Source organism: Arabidopsis thaliana, chromosome 3 (genome assembly GCF_000001735.4).
Source record: "Arabidopsis thaliana chromosome 3, partial sequence".
NCBI classification, from domain to species: Eukaryota; Viridiplantae; Streptophyta; class Magnoliopsida; order Brassicales; family Brassicaceae; genus Arabidopsis; species Arabidopsis thaliana.
In genome coordinates this window covers 10,504,731-10,522,982 of record NC_003074.8, presented here as the reverse complement: position 1 = coordinate 10,522,982, position 18,252 = coordinate 10,504,731, and the positions used below count along the sequence as shown (strand labels likewise).

The window sequence follows — 18,252 nt, the reverse complement described above, 5'->3', positions numbered from 1 at the left end:
GAGTCTAAGAGAGAGTAGAGAGAAAAGCATCCTTCGTGATCATATTGATGTTGTGAGTAGAATTAGGGCTTATGCATGTGCTCTGTTCTTAGGAGATAAGATTGGAGAACTGTAACTTCAAGCTTATCGATTAGGGTTTTGATTCTTTGTAATTGGATTGATAGATAAGAAATACAAAGGATTACACTTTCATTCTTATCAAGGTCCGAATCAAGTATCACAAATTTCACTTAGTGATTAATTGTGTAAAAGCTTTTGGTTTGGGAAACTTATGATGTTCAGGATGATGGTTTTAATTTGGATTATCGGATTTATGTGTAACATGATGGGATGATGGTTTTGACTATGATCTCGGCTTCAAGATATAGATTATGGTTTTTGGCTATTTGTCTTGAATTTTTAATTTGTAGGATAATGGTTTTTGTCTTGTAATTGCCTCGGGTTTGGTATGTTATATACAACATTATTATGTTATTTATTCATTACTTTTGTGGAGAAAAGAGTGATAGAGATTGCTTGGTAAGAAAATAAACAGACACAGAAATTGGTAACCGAGTTCACGGCCTCAACCGCTACGTCTCGGGGTCTCGGGGGAGATCTCTTGCTCCCAAGCTTCACTAACTTGTGATGATGTCTTTTGGTTTTACAGATTTGCACTCAAGAAGAACAAAGATTCAAGAACAACAAAGAGGAAGAAGAAAGCTTGTTTAGGAAGCTCTTTTATCTCTCTTCTCTAGAACTCTTTTTAGATTCTTTTCTCACCTACCTCCACTATACGTCGTACGTTGTAATGCATATATAGGTGACTTAAATGAGCAACAAACTTTTGCCCACATTTTGTTCTTCTTCACCTTGCCAATTTCGTTGGCCCATTAAGGCCCAATGTTTGTGTTATGTAAAACCCAAACAACAACTTTCAATTGAAACTCAAACTCAATCCAATAAAATACAATCAGAACTCTTAACTCAACAAACTCATACTAACTTTTCATACTTAAAAGATGAAAACATAGACTACAAACCATAACTAAACTACACCCGATAAAATTTTTGAAGTAACGTCGAGATTGAATCTCTTTCTTACTACAAAAGTTCATGGCTTTGAGCTCTCCAATCTCCTTCTCACATCCTTTTAAAAATGCTTTGATGACTTCAATCTCATTTCCATAGCTACTTGATATGGTCACACATGTGCGTGTCTCACCTGCTAGACTCTCCATCTCAGCTCCCACATCATATAAACCTTTCTCTAAGGATCACACATCTACTTGTGTCTTGTAAACAACACTCTCAACCTCTTCCATCTCTTCAACCATAGCTATATCGGTCCATTTGAAACAAATGTCGATTAGCGTACAGCAAAATTGAGTATTATGTTAATGATATTAATCACATATTCTCTTTTGTTCACAAATCGATTTCAGCATTACCTCATTTAAGCCATACGAACAACAATTCAATCTTTGGGTTCTTCAATGTATATGCAATCTAGATTACAGACACTGCACCACATTTACATTTTCTAAGTAGTCTTCTTACTGAGTATTGGAACCGACCCAAAAAATTGGACCCAAAACCGAATCTAAAAATTTAGAAGAAACTTCCCAATGAAGTTAATATTAATAAAAACATTCTTCTTCCTTCTCTTACGAAATATTACTCATGAAAATATTAATCTTCTTTCTTGCAAACAATGGAAAATACATGAGAACATAAAGAAGGAATTGGTTGATGCAAACTATTGTTACAAGAGAAGAAACTAAAACGATCTAACTGATGGTGAAGATTTTGATGAAACAGAGCTCCCTCTTCCACACCCTTTCTGGTTTCTTAAACTCAAAGCTTCCATAAACCTCTCGTTCCACCTCGAGCTTGTTCCCGCGGTATTAATGATCTTCTTGTTACAGACATGATCTGTCGGAAACCGGTGTTTCAAACAGAACTTGACTCCACAATATTTGCAAGTAAGGTTATTCGCAAAAGTCAGAATCTCTTTGCAACGTTTTACAGGACACGTTGGTTTCTTTTTCTTGTTTGGATCACAATCTCCGGATCTTTCGTGTTTCTCAAGCAAAGATTTGATTCCTTTTTCATCAAAACCAGTTGTTTCAATCGCTATTGAACATGTTTCACAGATGGAAACCGTTCTGCTCCCATGATCGGATTTCGGACAGTTATGTGACTTGTATGATCTATGCTCCAAACAAAACACCTTCACACACAAAACTTCTCAATCAAGAAACATTCAGTTGTAGAAAAAAATTGAAAGTTTCTGAGAAAAAGCTCTTACCAATTTGCAGCCGTCGCAAGTAAAAGGGAGAAAATCGAGTAATTTGCAATCAGGGTCTTGGCAATGCTCTCCAAGATCAGGAAACGCTTCTGTTCCTCCTCCTGCCATAAGCTTCTCTTCTTCTTCTTCTTCTTCTTTTTCTTCTTATTCGTGTGTTCTTCTTGTTGTTGTTGTTGTTGTTCTATATTTCTTGTGTTCTTGATTCTATATATATATAGAGGTTGGGGCTGACTTAGAGACGAAGCCAGCGTCCAAGTTGGATTTTTCTTTTGGTTGTCATTTTTAAGTTTTCTTTATTTGGATTTTTTCCTTTTTACACGTAACGCGGTTTTAGATGTTTCTAGGCCCATTTAGGCCTATTTGTTATGAATAAATTCAGACTTTTATCTTTATGTTTCTTCTGTTTCAGAAACTCGTGGGCTATATTATTACTTTAGTCCAATATAAAAAACAATTAACCCATCTTGACCCGAGAACCGACTCGTTCTTTTATAAGATCATCGAGGTGTCTGAAAATGTTCCGCTATCCCATTAGCTTGCACGAAAATGTTCACTAGCTCGCCCGCAATAGTAACAATGAAGAAGTTATTGTATCCATAGATTTCTACGCAACAGGCTCTATTCGATATCGTGCTAGGCCATGTGCTAAGAGCTTTTGTGATATTGTGCTAAGAGCATCATTATTGCTAGTGTCTTAGATTACTCTTAACTTAGTTCTTAGAACTTTTTATGAATTAATTTTAAAATTTCTGAAACAAAAACTAAGAAAACTTCAATTTGTCTCTTATATAAGAGACTCTCTTAACAAATATATGATTAAAAACATTAAATTCATAACCAAAGTTTTCTAAGAATTAACCTAAGCAATTATCAATAATGGTGCTCTAAGAGCTTCTAGAGTTTCTTTCTATTAAACAACTACCATTGAGGGTGCTCTTAAGACTCTTTCTAAGAACCGACAAAACTGGACTTGTGTCTGAGCCGAGATGAAGGAGGACTAATAACTAGGTTTGGGCTTGATTGTGTGACTACTTGTAACTGATCCATTTTTCAAATGCACACAAATAGCATACCACATTCTGTCACAAGATATAAATAAAACACTAGAAATTTACAACTTTACCAGAAACCAAGGCCTAATTTTTGTATATGGGCCAAAAACTATAATCTTTTCCAACAAGAAACCACAAATATAGTTAATTAGATCGAAGAAAGAAGGTTTCCATTGTAATGTAAATCTCTCTTTATTGTTGGTGGTGCTCAAACTCTAAACCCCCTAGATGCTCCAGATTCCAAAAGTTCACTCGTTGAGCTACCAACTCCGTATCCATTAAATCACATCTCTTATCTCAACCAACATATTAATTATCAATCAGCCACTAATGAATGATTACCAAACTCAAACTACAACTACTTCAGTTTGGTTTACTCTCACTGAACCGGACTCAAATTTTAGAGCTGAAATGCAGAACATTTCCTTTACATAATCATCAAATTCAATCTCTGCACAAAGGTTAACAATCTTTGTACCAAAACCAATCTCTTAATTAGAACAATCAACCATATATCTTTTACATTACACAAAAACATATGAGTGTAATAACTCAGAAGATTCACAATCCAATATAACCCAAAAATTAAATAAATTAAAAACATAAACTCAATTAATAGCATCGCACCTTCTTCGGATCTCTCCTCTTCTACCAGTCTGTATACCAAAAAGACTCAACTTCTGCATAGCTTTAGCAAAATCTTTGAAAAACAGATCTTGATTCTTAGCATAAAGATCAACAAAATATCTGGTTCTAGGGTCAGAATATAATCCATGATCCGATTCAAGTAACCCAAGACCCTTTTTAAGATTCTGATAATACATATTATCAAACTTATTAGGAGTCATAATATCATTAAACACAGAGATAGTCGGATCTTTAGGGTAATTAGCACAAGCTTTCTTCAAAGCCACTGCGAATCTCGGGTTATACCCGGTATTATTCCGACCCACCCGACCCACAAACTCTTTACAATGTGAAAACCCTATAGAATGTGCTCCACTAAGAGCAACCATTTCTTGAACAGTGAAACCTTTTGATTCAAACTGTTGAATGATTTTAGAGATTGGTGTGGAAGGAAGAGGAAGAAGATCGGTTAAAAGAGAAGATTTCGACGTTCTTGAATCACGACGGCCGAGGAAAACGTCGTAGTAAGGACCACCGACGGTGATTAGAAGATCACGTGTTGCGACGGAGATGATGTCTGAGCAAGAAACTGTGTTGGGACAAGCGAGTTCGAGAGCTGTTTTGGCTCGGACAATGACGTCGAAACCGTCTCCGGGGAGTGAGAGGTTGATGGAAGAGTCACGTTCTGCGGTGTTGAAGGCGGTGGAGGAGATGAGGACGGAGGCGTCGCAGCCGTTAGGGAAACAGTCGTGGAAGAAGAGACGGATAACGGCGGCTGCGGTGGTGGGATTAGTGATTTGTTTGTTTGTGATTGTGTCACGGATGATGTCGAGGAATCTTGGGCATGTTTTTGAGTAGAAGTTTGTGGTTAAGCGAGATTGAGCTGTGAAGAAGAAGAGGAAGAGGAGGAAGAGAGATTTGAGTGAAGCCATTGTTGAGAAGAGAGAGAGAGAGAGAGGGGGGTTTGGGATTATATGGAAGGAGATGAAGTAAGTGGGAGGGACAGTGGAGTTCACGCGCCGATGTACGGTCCACACCAATCACGGGGATGTGTGTAAGGTCAAAGCATAGGGCATTTCCATCCATGATAAACCCACAAAATTTTTCGAACAAAAAAAATTTAATATTATATTATAATTTGATTATTTGATTAAAAAAATTATTTTTGTTAAAAAATTAAACCAATAGTAAGATGAGAATTGTCACAATGGGTTGTAAAGAGTATCTCAGAGTTTTTCAAGTGAGAAACTTTCTACACTCTCTTTCCTTCATTTTCATTATTTTTATTTTTTTAATTATGAGAAACTCTTATGAGATACCCCCAATAGAGATGGTCTTAGGTTGGATCCGGTTTACTTGTGTAACTTTAATTACAGTATATGGATTGGTTTATTTAATGTAGACCGGTTTACGTACTAAAGATTTAGATTTGAATCGGTGAAATTTCGAGCCAAACCAGAAAGAAAAGTGTCTTGTAATGGGTTATATTTAAGAAATTTTACAAAAATAGTTGGATAACCAGAAAATGAAAAACTAATCCAAAATTTAGATTATTTTTAATTCGGTTTAGCAGAAATTTCCATTATTTATAAGATGTAGTTAGTTAGATAACAAAATTTTGGTCATATTTAAGTAAATAACTTTGATGACAAACGTTAAATTGTATGATTTTATAAAATAGTGTATAGTTATTTGGCGAAAATGCGTTCGCTAATTACTAATTTGAAGATCAAATGGTAATTTTCCAAAATATTTTTTACTTCAAAAACAAAAGAGAGAGGCCAGTGTAATTATTTATCAGAAATGTAAGATCATCAAAATGCCTATTATTTATAAACTAAAAACCTAGTACAACATTCTATATAGAGATTTAGGTGAAATTTGATTGAGGTAAAGAAAACATTCATATGTTTGGGTAAAGGCAAAACTAATAAGCGGTATTGCCGTATTGGTTTAGGAAAGGAAGTTACTAAAAACAGAATTTGCTATGTGTGCATATAGGGATATTACATAAATGATAATGCATGTGTTTAGTTCAATTATTGGTGTAAATAAATTAAGTTAATAGCAAAAATTGGCGAAACAGAGAAATTGACGGACATTACGTAGTTCACATGCAGCCTAAACTCTTTTTTTGTATGTGTTATTGATCTCTCATCCACGCGGAGAAGACAGTGAAGCAATCTCCACAAAGTCTCATGGATTTTTCATTTTTGTTTGATTAATTTAATTTTACGTGGCGATTCGGTAATCCAGCATATACGATATGGATGGGTTTTATAAAAAAAATCATTTACATGTTATATGACATGAAAAGTCTCACTTTCTCTGTTTTTTTTTCGACTCTACAGTCTTACACGTACTATGCCGATTTCCGACTTTACCCATATTCGATCCGTGGAGATTGAACATGAACATATGTTTCTACTTTTGAAATATATTTTGCTATGAGTTAAAATGTGTCAAAAAGACAACCTTTTGTATAATTCTTTGTTTACTTGAATATACATAAATAACGACACAAATATAAAAGAGTAAGTTGAACGTAAATAAACTATAAGTAAAGAATAATCATATATACATAAAATAAATTTATAAACATAGAAACGACAACTTTCATTGAAAGAAATATATTGAATGAATTTGACCATATATATATATATATTGAAGCCTAGATAAAATTATGTCACCAATATCAAAGAGAAATGTCTCACTTAGGAATAATCTAATATTAATCAAGTGGCATCATAATAATTTCAGAAGACACGCATTACCAATTTACCAGTGTTTTTTGAAGTAATATTTCACAACTATTAACTGAGTTTTCGCACATAAATTATTTCGATTGTGAATCAACTTGTGTTGAACAATTACAAAAAGAAACGTTTGTTTTGGCCTTGAAAAAAACTACATATTTTACATTATTTTAAAGTTTAAATTGTACCGGTAGTTTAAACAAATATATGATTACTTTACCTATGCAGAAATAATAACGGAATTGTCCCCTAAATCATAATATACTAAGCACTAAGTTTAAGAAAAAGTTTTTGGGCTATAATGGCTGTCCAAATATCTATGTGACGATTCTATATAATAATCACCGCATTAAGAATTAAAATATATTTGTGATTCTCTAATTTTGTATAATGTCGGTGCTGAATGATAATATAGAGGCGTCTTGGGTTTTTGTTAAGAATTGTTATTTTGTGTTTGTAAATACCCAAATAGAAGAAAAACAGCAAAATACAACTGGAATTGTCCAAAATATCGAAATGAAATCGACATTCGACAGTGAAGAAAATCCAACAATGCTTCTGTCTTTCTTTGTTTTCCATCTAATTAAGAGGGAATACAAATATTAATAAAAATGTGAAAAACATATTTAAAACTAAATAATTGTTTAGGCTGAAATATTTGAAGATATATTATGTTGATTTTTTGTACCAACCATTCTTTTCTTTTTTCTTTTTCATGTTTGTTTCTTTGTTTCACACCGAACATATATAATTTGATATGATGATAATATGCTGGTGATGATGGTAATCGAAGTTGACATAAATTTTTGTTAGATACATCTTACATTCTTAACTTTTTTGGACTAACCCGTTGATTGTAGAATCCTAGATTATCGCACGTAGTTTGGTTATAAGAAAACACGTTAATTTATAAGAATAATAAATTGAAGGATAGGAAAATTTGTGTTTATATAGGTAGACCACAGTTGTGATATTCTTATGAAGCATGTGATTTATTGGACCCACATTGTGGAACATTGTATTGAACTCGGCCGTCAAAATCATAAAAGAGTTGACTACAAACCAAATATTTAAAGAAATTATTTTAATTTTCCATGGTTTAACAAAGTATTGATCATCTCTATATTCGTCAATTTGTACTAATATCAAAATTAAATTGTTTACAATTTTTAGTAAATCATTCACTGATGACTAGAAATTCACAGTCTCATTATTATTTGTATTTAGGACCAAGGAGAACCAATATGGAGGTTGGAGGATTCTTAGGTTGACGGTGACAAATCTGAGGGTTAGAGCGCGTTATTTCGGGTTGCTAGGTCGGGGACTCGGGGTTCAGGTAGTGGTTGTCTTGTTTCGGTTTATTCTGGAAGGGAAGTTACAGGTTCAGGCTTAGCGGCGGCTTCTTCTGAAAGGCGGATCTGATTACTCCTCTTTGAGCTTGTCGTCGTTTGCGAAGCCGCAAAGTAGTCTCCCTTGCAATCGCCAGAGCTAGTAGATGTGTTTTCTTGTTGCTTCCTTCCAGACCGTTCAAATCTCAGATTTAGGTTTCGTCGCCGGTGTTCTTTTCGTTTTGTATCCGTTCTCCGCCGTTGTATCTCGTTTCGTGTGCCCATTTTGGGATTAAAAGCAATAATATATATATTTTTTTTTTTTTTTAAATACGGAGGTTGGATTCATCAGTCTAGAAACAGCATTCGACCAATCCTAGTTAATTTCATGTATATTGTTTTAGTTGAAGGTCAATATTTGTTACTTGATGAAGAAACATGATGGGCTCATATACAATGTTACATGCCCATTCGAGTTAAGGTTTTTGTTTGTACGTGATATTACTATTAGGAATGTGACCTAACTTAATCCACAAGTTATCTCAAAAGTTAAAGATTGCCACATTTTTTATATAATGTCCAAAAATTTTAATCTCAAGCGATGTGGGACATTCTAATAAGCTTACTCCAGATGTGAGTGGAAAACGGTCCAGCGGGAAACAGTCCAAGCCCAACATCTCGGAAATACAAAAAGACATGCCACTTGTATGGACCACATAGATGGAAAACCATTTTTGTGGGAATTTATTTGTTGGGCCAACCTGACTCTCTGATACCATATTAGGAATGTGGCCTAACTTATTCCAAAAGCTAGTTCAAGAGTTAAGAATTGCTACATCTTTTATATAATGCTCAAAGATGTGGGACATTCTAATATAATTATGTTTACGATTTGCTTTTGAAATTCATGTTCATATTCTCTGTATTTTTCTTTAAATTTTTAGGTGTTGGTATTTGTCTATATATGTATCAATAAAGTCAGATTTAACTACCAAATAGAAATGATATGTTGATTAATCCATAGCTTTTGATTGAGACCTATCAAAACATAATATATTTTTGTTTACCTTTTAGCATAACTAGTGGAGTAGTGGTGGAGCCGGTGTGGTTGGAGATGAAGGTGGTTTTTACCCGGCAGGGAGGCTGGAGGTGTGACCACTCGAGTTAGCCGTTGAACTGGTGAAGGAAGTGGGTTTTCACTTAGACATTAGAAAGAAAAGAAAAGAAGAAAAAAAACCTTTGATTATAGATACATCCCCATAAAGGCAACAAAGATCAAAACAGAGAAACTTACTATTATTATCTTTAACTCCTTCTCGGATTTATTGAAAAATTAGATAATGGACATTGAGTTGGCCAGTGTTAAGCTCAGTGATTTGCGTGAAGCTTTTATTTAGAGACAAGATAAGTTTTTTGGTAGTAAGTGAGAAAGTGCAATGGAACTGATTCCTTATCATTTCAGCTTTGATAGATCGAGGTTTTGGTTGCTTTAAGTTCAACAGATCGCTTCATTGTTGGCAAAGCTTGATGCGTCCGAATATCTAATCGACTATCCCTAAGTGGACTCTACTCAATTTAGCATCTATAAGAGAAGTTAGATAGCGACCCGAAAAAAAAAAAAAAGAGAAGTTAGATAGCATTAAGATTCATACACACGGTCAAAACAAACATACATAGAACAAGGTTGAGCAAGAATATAGAGACAGAGAAGAAGAAATCACTTAAATTCATTGATCAATTTTTTTTTTTTTTTTTGAACAACAAATTCATTGATCACTTATAAAAGACTTTTTCATAACAACAGAAAACAACTCATAAAAGGCCTAATTTAATTAGATTGTTTCTTCTGATCCATTCCCTCATGAAATTCCTCTATGTACTTCTTGATTTCCAGAAATCATTGCAACACTTCTCTCTAGTTACTTTCAACTCGGAGATTTGAGTCATAGACAACTGAAACATAAGAAGAAGACATTATAAATCAAACATAATCGCCTCCCTTCAAAATCAATCAAAGAAGCAAACTTTTGATGTATTAACAACAATTACTTGGTTTCTTACCTTCACAAGATTGTCCAACTTATTTTCCATTTCTCTATACTTAGCTTCCATCTTTTGTTCCATTTCTCTATACTTAGCCATTTGAGCTTTAGATGGCTGAAACATGACAAGACATTCGAGATCAACTATAACTATTTTATGTCTTTAAAGATCAAACAATTTTAACACAACACAATCTCTTGCTTTTACCTCTGTAAACGACTCCATTTGAACCTTAACCGTCTGAAACATAAGAAATTTCGAGTAGACACATTAAAAAAACATTTTGTATCCTTTAAAAATATTAACACAATTTCTTGCTTGTTTACCTCTTTGAAGGATTCCAACTGAGTCATAAGCATCTGAAACATGAGAAATTCAATCAACGATGATAGTATTTTTACAAAAGCTAAAGAGCATTATTGGGATTTGAGATCAATGTGTTTACCTTATTATCTGAGTTAGAGAATAAAGCAGCATCTGAAAGAACGACAATAACACACTGATCAGGCTTAATTTCCAAAAGACTAAAACAGTACAAATACAATCATAAACTATTCAATGACCCGGAGATCCTTTATAGCGACTTACAAGTGTAGAATCCAAGACCAAATATGAATACTGATGTTTTCCCCATATAGCTCCAGATTCCCATAATATTCTTGATGAACTGACCTAGAATCAAAATCGAACAGAAAGCATCGGACAGAGATAATAACAAAACAAAGAGAGAAACGGTGTTGACTCTAGACAGAAAACTGAGCATACCTAGAAATGCTGTACAAGATTGACGATTTGTCTTCGGTTAGAATTGTAAGAACACAAGCAATGTTTATAATCTTGTTCCTCTTGGCCAAACGGCTGAATATATACACAGATACGATAGTAGGGGTTTTTGCTTCCAGAGCAAGTAAAAAATAAAGACAACAAAGGGAAAATTTCCAAAAAAAAAAATCTTTCTAATCATCTAATGAATAGACTAAATTCCCAAATTTGTAAGAAATTGTCAAAAAAATAAAGAATCACTTTAACTTGCCCTTGTTAAAAACAGATGTTAAAAGTTAAAGCAAACAAAACAATATGTAATTCAATAGTCTAAAAACCCTAGATTTCTCTAAATTTCTTATTTCTCTTAACTAGATATTAACCCGCGGTATACCGCGGGCCTATATTTTCATTAAAAAAAAAATAATTGAATATTTTTTAGGATGATTTTTAATAAATTTATGCTATTGTTTGATTGAAATGTATAATTCACCGCGAGACAAAATTTTATAACTCAAATTTTAAAGTTTTAAGTTGTATTTGTTTATTTTGTTAAATGTTTAATATTGTATAATTGTATTTTGATTGTTGTTTCTTGGATTTCACACTTAGTACACCATCCCATATTAATATCGAATCAAACCCGTCAATTCTAGGATTTCACCCGTGGTAGTATTTAATTGTATAATAATAACTTGATTGTCATTCTAGGATTTCACTCCTAGTTCTATCGCAAAGTATAATCAATCCAAACCATTCAATTCTAAAATTTCACCCGTAGTACACCATCCCATATTAATATCGAATCAAGCCCGTCAATTCTAGGATTTCACCCGTGGTAGTATTTAATTGTATAATTATATTTTAATTGTCATTCTAGGATTTCACTCCTAATTCTATCGCAAATTATTATCAACATAAACCAGTCAATTCTAAAATATCACCCGTAGTACACCATCCCATATTAATATCGATTCAAACCCGTCAATTCTAGGATTTCACCCGTGGTAGTACTGCGAGAGAAATCTTATAAAAGAATCGAAATGTGATTTTAAAAAATTAAAGTTTTAAGTTTTTTTTTAATATTGTTAATTTTGTTTAGTGTTTAAGATTATATAATTATATTATGATTGTTAATTATAGGTTTTTTCCGTAGCATACCATCCCATGTTATAATCCACTCAAACTCGTCACACCATATAACCCCGTCCCGTGAAATTAAACACAAATTTGTCATTTTATTATAAATTTCAAATATTTATAAAATTAGAAACTTCAAAAAAGATTAATATTGACCCAAACTTCATCATTGAATTTTGAGTGTTATATCTAAGATTTCTCTTGCAGTATATCGTCCCATATTAATATCTTTTATATTGTTTAAATTTCTTGTAAAACTTAATTTTTAATTTTTTGAAACTTTTTAAAGTTTCAATTCTTTAAAATAAATAACCCTAGTAAACAAACCATTTTAATTTTGGACACCTCATAAATCAAGTTTCATGCTCATTCGTAATCGAAATCATTTTGGTCCTTTTTATAGTATGGCTCTGAACCATTGTCCAATTTTTTTAAGCGATGTGGGACATTGTACAATCTTAATTATTATCCACCCAAACCCATCCTACCATACAACCCAGTCCCGTGAAATTAAACAATTTTGTCATTTTCTTATTAATTTCAATATTATAAAATTTGAAACTTACAAAAAATACAATATCGACCTTGATTATATTTAAGTTTTTTCCTGTAATATATCGTCTCGTATTAATATATTATATATATATTTATCATGTTTAAATTTTTTGTAAAATTCAATTTATAATTTTTAAAACTTTATAAGTTTTAAAATTATAAATATTTAAAGCATTTTTTAAAGATAGACTTTATAAAAAGTTTTTAAAATTATAATATTTAACTTTTGATAAAGTTATAATATTTATAATTTCTTGAAACATTTTAAAGTTTCAAATCTTTAAAATAAAAAACCCGAGTAAATCGGATAACTATTTTAATTTTGGACGCCTGATAAATCAAGTTTCCTGCTCATTCGTAATCAGAATCATTTTGGTCCTTTTATAATATGGGTCTGAACCATTGTACAATTTTTCTAAGCGATGTGGGACATTGTACACATATTATTTCTTCATAGGTTGAATAATATATGTCCGTTTTAAAAATTTGAATTACATCATATGCAGAAAAAAATATAATATTTTATTAACTATATATATTTTATATAAATTCAAAATAAATAAAGTATAAGATCAAATAAAAGTGAAAGAAGAATTATATATTTATGTTTAAATTAGGTAGAAATATTTTAGGAAAATAGTTAAAGTAAATAACAAATATGGTTAGTTTAGAGATATTGTTTATATTAAATTTGGTAATTAAATCATTAATTTTTGTTTTTAATTATTAGTTTTTAGGTAACTTTTCCAAAAATTAATGTTATCCAAGATCAGAACAGAATTAAACATGTTATCCAAGATCCGAACAGAGTTAAACCGGGTTATACCCACCCATTTGAATTAATTGTTGAATTATGGCTCAAATCTTCAACATTATCTTCAAAAACGTCTACAAAAATGTATATATAGATAACTAATCTGATCTCTATCTACACTTCTTTTGAGTATTTTTCCGAGACAAATTAAACTATGACTAGACAAATTATCATTTGTAATCTTTCCACTAATGAGAATAGTTTGTAGTTCCATTCATTCTGTCCACAAATGCTATGGTAATCAAATCAAAGTTGAGAAGACAAAAATATTTTCTATTAGAGGTAATGTGATTGAGTAATTGTGATTGAAATACTGTTGAATATTTATCCAAACAAAACATCTAAGAGCTATGATTTTTTAAAGTTAAGCCAAAATCATATAACAAATTCGTTTCAATTCATTTATCTGAAACTGGACATTATAAGTTCTTGAAAATTATGTATAAAACCCACATATAAAAAGGGAAAAGAATTTAAAAAACAAACAAAAAAATAGTGAATATAAACGGTATTTTTTTCCTTGTTCTCTGTCTTGGTTTTGTGTGTGTCTAGCTGATCTGTTCTCCGATCAAATCCAACCCTACAACCAAGAAAGACAGTCCCTGAAACAACAAAAAGTAGAAGTGAAGACCGTGCGCCGATAGAAAGCTCCTTGCAGCTGCGGTTAGCAGCAAGAACGCAAGCCCGAGCTCTTTCTTGAACACCATGTTCGTCTTCTTCTTGTTCTTCGGCCTCATTAGCCCTCCAAGGCTCTTCTTCACGGTTTCTTGCCCTACAAGATTTGTCTCTTGCTCCTTAAGTTTGCTCAGAAGCTCCAAACCTGACTCCGAGTTTCTCCTATGCAACTTCTCTTCCTTTTCAGCAAACGCTAGCAAATCGGACTCCGATGATCTCCCGGTTTTCTTCGTCACAACCCACTCGTAAGCCGATCCAAACTGAAACAGCCCGGAGATCATGGCGTTGAACTTGGTTATTGACATTGTGTTTTCGAAAAGAAGGTAAGGGACTAAGAAAGGGAAAGATTTAGGTGACGGGAGAATGTTGAGAAGCGAAATGAAGATAGGAACATAGCAGATGATCCACAACGGAAGCTCGGCTTCGGGTATGAACATTGTCAATGGAAGTATAATGCAAAAGAGTGTGAATGAGTAAAATGGTAGAATAAGCTTCCTTAGAAGAAAGAAAAGGAAGATCAAATTCGCCTTCTTCCAAACCGATATCTACAAACACAAAAACAAACAATGAGTATATGTAATGATGTTTAACTACTATCACTAGTTGTAGAAATAAACTTTTACCTTTGATTTGATAATTGAAGGAAGGCATAACCGGAACAGCTGCATAGGACCGGAATGCCAACGATGTTGTTGCTTCTTGTAAGCTTCATAAGACTCTGGCAACTCGCAAGTGACTTCAACATCATTAAGGTAAATAAACTTCCAGCCGTTGAGATGCGCTCTAACCGCGATATCCATATCTTCCACGGTGGTTCTCTCGAGCCATCCGCCGGATTCTTCCAATGCCTTGATCCTCCATACTCCAGCGGTTCCATTGAATCCGAAGAAATTGAGAAACACACCGTTCACTTGTTGTTCTACTTCGAAGTGGAAACATAAGTTTATGTTTTGTAGCCTCGTGAGGAGATTCTCATCTTTGTTCACAAATGACCACCTTGCTTGGACCAACCCTAGCTCTGGATTACCCTGTGCAAACAAACAACACAACACTCGTAAGAATCTTGATATTCAAAAATGTTTGCATAAATGTAAACTTCCACATGAATATACTTTTACATTTTAACAAAATCTATTGACTAGTCTACTTAAAAATTCCGGTCTCAGTCATCTTGAGTTCGACTCCAACAACCCACATGAAAAATAAGATATGCTCTTTAGGTGGGGTACATAAAAATAAAATAATAGAATTTCGATTTTTCACAAAACAATAACTTATAAAACAATTATTATTATAATATGTAAATGTAAAAACAAAGGAATAATTGAAACCCGGAATCAAACAGAATCAAGATTAGCTTCAACTAGATTGAATTTGAAGACTTGTCATGTTAGAAAAATCAACCAAAGAAGTCATGAGTTTTGTAATTTCATATTTGTCGGTTACTTCGATTTCATACATAACAAATTACCAAATTGGATTTTCCTAACATAAAACCAAAAATACAAAAAACAATATAAAAATTTGTCGGTTACTTAGAACATGATCCACCGAAAAATAGATAAAACCAGCAAAGACAACTGTCGGTGATGAGTATAATCAAAAAAATATTTTCTATCAAAAAAGTGTAAAAAAGAAACAAATCTTTTTCCAGTGAATTTCTCTAAAACATTCATCGTAAATTACGAAACGTCAAGAAAGAAGTTTCCTTTTATAAGTTTGGGAATAAAGAGATTGTGTTCTTACCTTGAAATGAGGAACAGTCTTCTTGAGGAAATCAGGATTTGGTGTGAAATCTGCGTCGAAGATAGTCACAAACTCGTAATCTTTAACGTAATCACAAGTCATGGCTGATTTCAAATTGCCAGCTTTGTAACCAGTTCTGATCAACCTATGCCTGTAAATTATGTTTACGCCTTTTTCGGCCCAAACCGATACTTCTTCTTTGATCAAAAGCTGTAAATTTGGATCGTCTGAATCATCTAATACTTGAATTAAGATCCTATCTTTTGGCCAATCAAGTTGTGAAGCTGCTCCTATTGATTGTTCATACACCTAGAAGAAAACAAAACATAACAATTATACTATGTAAGAGAAAACAGAACATAAAACAGAATAAAAACAGAGTAAAAACAGAGCAACACAGAGTAAAACCAAAGTGAAAACAGAGTAAAAACAGAGTGTTTATAGTTTACCTCTCGTTCGTTGCACATTGGGATCTGAATAAGGACCATTGGGAAACTGGAGGGGTCTTCTAAATCGATAGATTCTTCGGTGAGCTTAGGTTCGATCTTTTTAAATTTGATCCAAAAGCAACCGAGACAGAGGACTAACCGATCAAGAGACTGAATCAAAAAGAGTACAGTGCAGAATCTGGAGAGACTGATGACAAGAGGAGCGATGTAATCGGATCGAAACGAGAGCCAAGCCATGTACGACCATTCGACAAGCCCGTAAACCTCCCAAGACGGTCGGTTAATGAGATCAAGATTCCATTTCTTGAAATGTGCAACGATTTCTATGGACAAGGCAATAATGGAGATGACAAGACAAGCTTTGATGAATCTGTACATTTGTTTTCCTCTGCTTTTAGGATCTTCTTCTTCGTTAATGTTCTTCGCGGAGAACGCGATTCGCTTTTTAACCGAAGAGACTAGCCACGAGAGACACGAGATGAGTCTATGAGCTTTGAGAAGAAGGAACCATGAGAATTGTTTTGGACTGATGGATTTACGTTTGTCGGGGAATGAGGATGGATCTGAGCCGTTGATCTCTAGTAAAGAGAAGTTGTCTGGCTTCTCCATTGTCACTGCTACTGAATTTGGAGCCATGAATGATAAAGAAACAGAGAAGGGTGAGAAGAATAAAGAAAAGGTATTTGTGTATTTTGGTACTATGAAATGTTTGTCATTATAAAGAAGTGTAGAAGAATCGTCACTGTTTCATTAAATTTTCCATAAAAACAGGATCGTTTGTTTATGTTACACAGACAAAACAGTGTTCTGATTAGATCAGAATGTGAGATACTTTGGGTTCAGCTGTGTAACTGAAACTTGTGATTGAGAGAGAGAAAGAAAGAGAGACGAGGATCATGTGCTGAAGTGAACCAACTAAGTAAATAAAGAGGAGAGGAGAAGAAGAAGAAGAAGAAGAGAGTTCTCCTTTCTTTGAATTTTCCTCTTTTGTTTTTGTAAAGGAAGATTTTATTTAATTATTTTCTTTGTTTGAAAAGTCCAATTTTTATTAGTGGGATCTATTTCCAGCGTGCATAACTAAAGAACAAATTATATTTATTTATGACAAAAAAAGAAAATTTGATTTCTTACTATATGATCAATTTACTATTTTATTTTAGATTCTATAACAAATGATTCAAATGATAACTAATTTGTAAATCCCGTGAATTTTATTTTAATATTTTTTTATCAATCAATCTTTATTTAGAGTTCAGAATCCCGTGAAAATTATTAAAGTAAACATACTCGGAAGTTATGGTTACGTGTTTTTTTTATTAATTTTCAGAAATTACTAATTTATGTAGTTAATTTAGAGGCATTTTTTTTGATATATTGTATAGACAATAAAAGTTTATCAAGTACTAATCTAGTATTTAAAGAAGGCTAATGAAGAAGGCTAACGCATATAATCAAAGATTAGTTGGGTTTTCTTTCATATCATTTTTTTATATTAGTTAACGTGAAAATTTTAATTTGATGTTAAATACATTTTATCTTATATGTTAGTAGTTTGGAATCATTTTTTTTTGCCAGTCTTCTAAGTAAATTAAAAAATAGTAACCGATTTTTTTGACCAAAATCAATCCTAATGGTTTTAGCCTTTTAGGTGGAACGATTTGGTTTAAAGTTACTTTGTTAAGCAAATCCGCGTCTAGTGATTTGATTAAGTAGGAGAGAGACTGCTGTTTATATTATTTTGGGGAAATTTACATCTTTATAATTATACCCATAAAATGAAAATACTTTACTTAAAAAAAGCTATTGGCTTATGGATCTTACGCGATATGTCCAGTCATAAAACTGCGTTTATACATGCATGTGTGTGTATTAAAGAAAAACAAAATGAATGAGAAGAAAAACACAAAGAAAAAAAAGAGATGATTCCAAGAAAAGGCCAAAAATCAATTTGTATGATTGGTAAGGAATTTGGAGGATGACAACTTGGTCCAGCGATGACCAGATTAAACTTATAA

At 32.9% G+C, this 18,252-nt stretch overlaps 5 protein-coding genes across 6 annotated transcripts; 1 reads left to right on the top strand and 4 right to left on the bottom strand.

Moving 5' to 3' along the window:
• Positions 1–1,186: 1,186 nt before the first annotated feature.
• PMZ (zinc finger (AN1-like) family protein) lies at positions 1,187–2,540 on the bottom strand. 2 transcript variants are annotated; one of them, NM_001338949.1, is made up of 3 exons: positions 2,291–2,481; positions 1,431–2,212; positions 1,187–1,318 (listed from the first exon to the last, which is right to left on the bottom strand). In NM_001338949.1, the coding sequence occupies exons 1-2, from the start codon at positions 2,396–2,398 to the stop codon at positions 1,760–1,762; spliced, it is 561 nt and encodes a 186-aa protein (NP_001327074.1). In that variant the 5' UTR covers positions 2,399–2,481; the 3' UTR covers positions 1,187–1,318; positions 1,431–1,759. The 2 variants fall into 2 exon arrangements, with proteins under 2 accessions (NP_001327074.1, NP_189461.1); NM_113740.6 differs by lacking the exon at positions 1,187–1,318 and having other exon boundaries at positions 1,437–2,212; positions 2,291–2,540.
• Positions 2,541–3,466: 926 nt separating this feature from the next.
• Positions 3,467–5,006, bottom strand: AT3G28200 (Peroxidase superfamily protein). Its single transcript, NM_113739.3, has one exon. The coding sequence runs from the start codon at positions 4,899–4,901 to the stop codon at positions 3,951–3,953; it is 951 nt and encodes a 316-aa protein (NP_189460.1). The 5' UTR covers positions 4,902–5,006; the 3' UTR covers positions 3,467–3,950.
• Positions 5,007–8,220: 3,214 nt separating this feature from the next.
• On the top strand, positions 8,221–8,349 carry AT3G28193 (uncharacterized protein; the record flags this gene model as incomplete). Its single annotated transcript, NM_001125252.1, has 1 exon — positions 8,221–8,349. One exon carries the CDS (start codon positions 8,221–8,223, stop codon positions 8,347–8,349), a length of 129 nt encoding a protein of 42 aa, NP_001118724.1.
• Positions 8,350–9,925: 1,576 nt separating this feature from the next.
• On the bottom strand, positions 9,926–10,748 carry AT3G28190 (uncharacterized protein; the record flags this gene model as incomplete). The annotated part of the gene is made up of 6 exons (NM_113738.1): positions 9,926–10,006; positions 10,115–10,210; positions 10,304–10,336; positions 10,423–10,455; positions 10,542–10,573; positions 10,685–10,748. 6 exons carry the CDS (start codon positions 10,746–10,748, stop codon positions 9,926–9,928), a joined length of 339 nt encoding a protein of 112 aa, NP_189459.1.
• Positions 10,749–13,717: 2,969 nt separating this feature from the next.
• CSLC04 (Cellulose-synthase-like C4) lies at positions 13,718–17,272 on the bottom strand. Its single transcript, NM_113737.3, has 4 exons — positions 16,238–17,272; positions 15,789–16,097; positions 14,666–15,070; positions 13,718–14,587 (listed from the first exon to the last, which is right to left on the bottom strand). The coding sequence occupies exons 1-4, from the start codon at positions 16,871–16,873 to the stop codon at positions 13,916–13,918; spliced, it is 2,022 nt and encodes a 673-aa protein (NP_566835.1). The 5' UTR covers positions 16,874–17,272; the 3' UTR covers positions 13,718–13,915.
• Positions 17,273–18,252: the final 980 nt, after the last annotated feature.